This window comes from Triticum aestivum, chromosome 7B, assembly GCF_018294505.1.
Source record: "Triticum aestivum cultivar Chinese Spring chromosome 7B, IWGSC CS RefSeq v2.1, whole genome shotgun sequence".
NCBI lineage: Eukaryota > Viridiplantae > Streptophyta > Magnoliopsida > Poales > Poaceae > Triticum > Triticum aestivum.
In genome coordinates, this window is record NC_057813.1 from 37,913,665 (window position 1) to 37,917,863 (window position 4,199).

Sequence of the window (4,199 nt, forward strand, 5' to 3'; positions counted from 1 at the left end):
GGTAGGTGCGCGCATTTTCCAGTAGGTGTCTGTACGGGTTCGATTCCCAGTAGGTATCTGTATGGTAGGTAGGTGCGTGCATTTTCCAGTAGGTGCGCACACTTCATGTCTGTACGGGTTCGATTCCCAGTAGGTGCGCGCATTTTCCTTTTTTTTTTTTCAGTTCCTTGATACACTGCACGACTGCGCATCGCGGCCCAGTCAGCTTGACGCAAAATGCGTCACATAGGACCTCCCTTGCGGCAGAGCATCCATTATAGCAAAAAAGAAAAATTCAAATGAAGGAAACAGCTATATCTTGGTACCTGGGCCATATGTAACCTGCTGCTCATTGGGCCTTTTCAGGCCATTAAAAAGATATCATCTACATTTGGCCTGCTAAATGACCACTCCTTATTCCTTTCCTCTCGTCAAAGACAACCAGAGCTCCACAACGCAAAGCAGCGGCTTTCGGACGCGCGCACCCAGCACACGCACACACACACCGGAGGGGAAAGAGATGGAGGCGGAGGCGGCGGAGAGGGGGCGGAAGGAGCGAGTTCCGGCCGTGGGTCACGCCGGGGTGGAGATGGAGGTGGGTGCGGGTGCGGAGGTGGAGGAGGCGACAGAGGACGGGGAGATCGGCGGAGAAGGCTCGGAAGCGGAGGAGGAGGGGGAGGGGGACGGGACCGGGTGGGAGGACGACGGCGCGTTCGAGGGGAAGGGGTCGAGGCCGCTGGTCTCGGCGGGGAGCCGCGGGTCCTGGAGGGGGAGGGGCGGGAGGGGCAGAGGAGGGTTTCACCACCGCGCTTGGTACGGCGACAGGTGACGGCCCCGCTCACCTACCTGTTCTTGGTCCTCGATTCGATCTAATGCGTTCTGAGATGATGCGACTAACCCTCTTTCTAGGCGATTTTTGTGCTTGCCTGCTGTGATGCTCCGCCCAGGTTTTGCTCGCCTGTTCTTGACTTGTAGGTGGAGAGAAGTGGGTACCATTTCCCAATGGAGGCAAACGTGTGGTGATCGTTTTCTGTTTGGGGAGACTTTGGGGGCTAATTCAGTTTCTTGCTAAATGTGGTAATGGTAGGGAGGGGTGTAGAAGAGAAGGAACAGCAGGATCAGGGATGTTTGATTCCTCTTTTCAATAATCCGATGTTGTTATCCGGATCATGCATAATCACTCCCAGCCCCACTGGAAAAATTGTAGCACACCATATGTTATTGTTCTTTCCATGGCATTTGTGTCAGTTTCATGGAACACCTGTATGTACTTGTTATGTCTGTTCTACAAGGCTACAGGCATTCTTGGTCTTTGTCTGGCTCCTTCGGCAGGAGGAATGCTAAATATATATTGTTAGCACTGCAGCCTTCTTTGCTCTACTTTAGTTATCCTGTCACCGAGCCTTTGGACCTAGAGCTGGATCATCTTTAATTTGAGTTAAGTTGCAATGCTGTATAAATGTTGAGTCACTGACTCAGTTTTTTTTCTCCCACCTGTGCTGCTAGATGTTAACAACTGCATGTGTTCTCTGAATGTATTGGGTATCTCAAGAGTGAATTTTCACATGGTCTTTTTTTTGTTTAAAAGGAATCTGCCACACCACAAATTGGACATATTCAGCATACCTGGTGTATATGGTGGTGCTATTATCCTCTGCAATCATGTGACTAAGCTGGAGAGCTTCAAGCAGAAACTTTTTGCCCTTCCTGATTATGCTACATCATTTATAAGGAAGATCAGAGCTGGTATGCTTCTCTTTGTGTTTGAGCGTGAGGAGAAAAAACTGTCTGGTGTGTTTGAGGCAACTTCAGATGGAGCACTGAATATCCTTCCTAATGCATTTCGTTCATCACGGAAGCCCAGACCAGCCCAGGCAAGTATGCTGTTGGTTTTGATTTATTCTCGGGATTTTATCAGTCTAGATTATCAGGTTTTGGTCTATCTTAGGTTCAAATTAATTTCCCCATGATTACCTACGTATTAATATTTTTAGAAATTTCGTTTCTTGCTTGCGACTCCTTTTTTCCTTAACCATGTGGAATAATGCTGAGAAAGTTTCTTATGTGGTTCTACCTTGTCATTGAAATCAGGTACGTTTCAGAAGAGTTTGGTTCTGTAAGCCCATGACGGAAGCTGAATTTTCTGATGAAATCAAAGGACTTCAACCCCAAATGTCTTTCTTTGGTATATCATACCAGCAGGTTTGTGATCTCAACCCCAAATGTCTTTCTTTGGTATTATCATACCAGAAGGTTTGCTATTTCATGTTTGTGATGTGACTTATTTAGTGCCTTTACTCTTTAGAACTTCGCTTGCTGCTGATCTGATGTTTTTCCTAGTATAGGTTTTAAATCTTGTACACCTGTTTTCTTCAAAGAGGATCAGTCTGGAGCCTTACAAGAAACCAAAATCAAGAGTTATATCGGATTACAATGTCTCGCTGGCTCGTGCTGGACTAGAGTCCAGTTTACACACTGGTGGCAATGCCTTCCCTAACCGTTCATCTTCTATGCTATGCAACAACAGAATCTCGGCACCACACAGTCCCTTCATGTATGGCAAACAAAATGCCAAGCATGCTGCTTATAACCATGAATCTTCTTTGCACCCTCATATTAAGTCTGTGATCTTCAAAGCGCCGGATATCAAAGCGCAAGACTTGGAACCAAATGCTGATTTTATACCACTTGATCTAGATGATTATAAGTCTGACAGTGATGCAGTCCCTTCAGATCTACTGGGACCTGCAGGCTTATATTTAGCATTGCCAGGCAGCATCATCAATGAAGATCAAGATCCTGAACCTTTCAATGTCAAGCACAATGAGGATGACATGTATCCTGCACCTGTGCTGAGCCAAAGCTTCCATTCTCTATGCGAAACAAGTCAAAACAGTGCCATTGCTCATTTCATGAAAGAGAGGCAATCAAGCATGCAGGGCAGGGGGTGCAAACGCATGTCAACCCTCCAGTTTGATGGACACTCACATCTCCCATCCCCAAGGAGTTCCACTATAGCAAAGAAGGTGTCATTTAGCTTTGATGGTGATGAAATTTCGGTTACCTCTGATAAAGCATTGAACAGACCTGCACTTGCTGAACTCAAACAAAACAGAGAAGCAGTTACCAAAGAAAGAAAGCAACAGGTCAGTTACTCGGTTCAGGGCACACAAAGCAAGAGTGGAGATGATTCGAAAAAGAGGAGTAAGCTGATGAGCCTTTCCTTCGCAGAAAGAGTTGCTAGTCTACATGTCAAGAGCTGCTTCGGCAATAGCCAGTCACTGCTGATGCAGTCAAGCAAGCTGTCCTGCACACTTCTGCCCAATGAGGAATGAAGATAGCTTCACAGAATCAGTGTTTCTAACTCAGTGGTGGGCAGGTAGTAACTTCAGGTGATGATAATGCACAACACTTTCCCTTTAAGTGGGTGTTCTAGATGAGTTTTTTGAGCAGTAGCCCAGGATGACTTGACATTTACGATGATCAGGCAGATGTAAATATGTGTCATCTCTTGCCGCATTTTATTTTTTGTTCCAGCTCAACAAAATTCAGGGATGAGTGCTGGTTTGCACTATGTAGAGAGATCTGAGTACAAGTTTTTACTAATTCTGTTCTCTAGCATTTCGTGGGCGGTCTGCTGATTATACAATATCTCAGCTACATGACTGTTTGCTTGCAAGTTGTTTTTCCTGGGAAAAACTTGTATGGTCACCTTCATTGTCATTTGTTCTTGTGGTGTTTAGATATGAATCTCTTGTTCACTGTTGCCAAGCATAATGCACCAGTGTGCATTATCTCCACCTGTAGGTTGTAGCTGTACATGCTAACTATGCCTCCATTCCCTTGAAAAAAAAAACTACGGCTCCATTTGAGAATTGTGTCATCGTTGTGATTGAGGAAATCAGTGGAAATCATACTTGTGTTATTTTTGTAGCAAGTCATGCTTATGATAGATGGTGCTTAGAGGTTGTGTTGCATCATTACGGAGCCTCTAATCATTGCACAGTTCTCCAGACAAGAAACTGCCGTTTGGGCTGACACGCGACATTTCACGACCACATCAAACTCTGTGATTGTTATATATCACTCAATTGCTCATTGCGAGCGACATATAGAGCTCACCTACACGCTGCACTTCAGTGGGCTGGACCACCTATACCAGTATGTCTTGGTTTTGTGTGTAGGGACTCTGCTGCTCGCCACATGCACCGCCCTAAACC

At 45.7% G+C, this 4,199-nt stretch overlaps 1 protein-coding gene across 1 annotated transcript; it reads left to right on the forward strand.

Moving 5' to 3' along the window:
* Positions 1–447: 447 nt before the first annotated feature.
* LOC123159319 (uncharacterized) lies at positions 448–3,600 on the forward strand. The gene is made up of 4 exons (XM_044577148.1): positions 448–804; positions 1,568–1,853; positions 2,071–2,181; positions 2,325–3,600. The coding sequence occupies exons 1-4, from the start codon at positions 500–502 to the stop codon at positions 3,312–3,314; spliced, it is 1,692 nt and encodes a 563-aa protein (XP_044433083.1). The 5' UTR covers positions 448–499; the 3' UTR covers positions 3,315–3,600.
* The last annotated feature ends 599 nt before the right edge of the window (positions 3,601–4,199 follow it).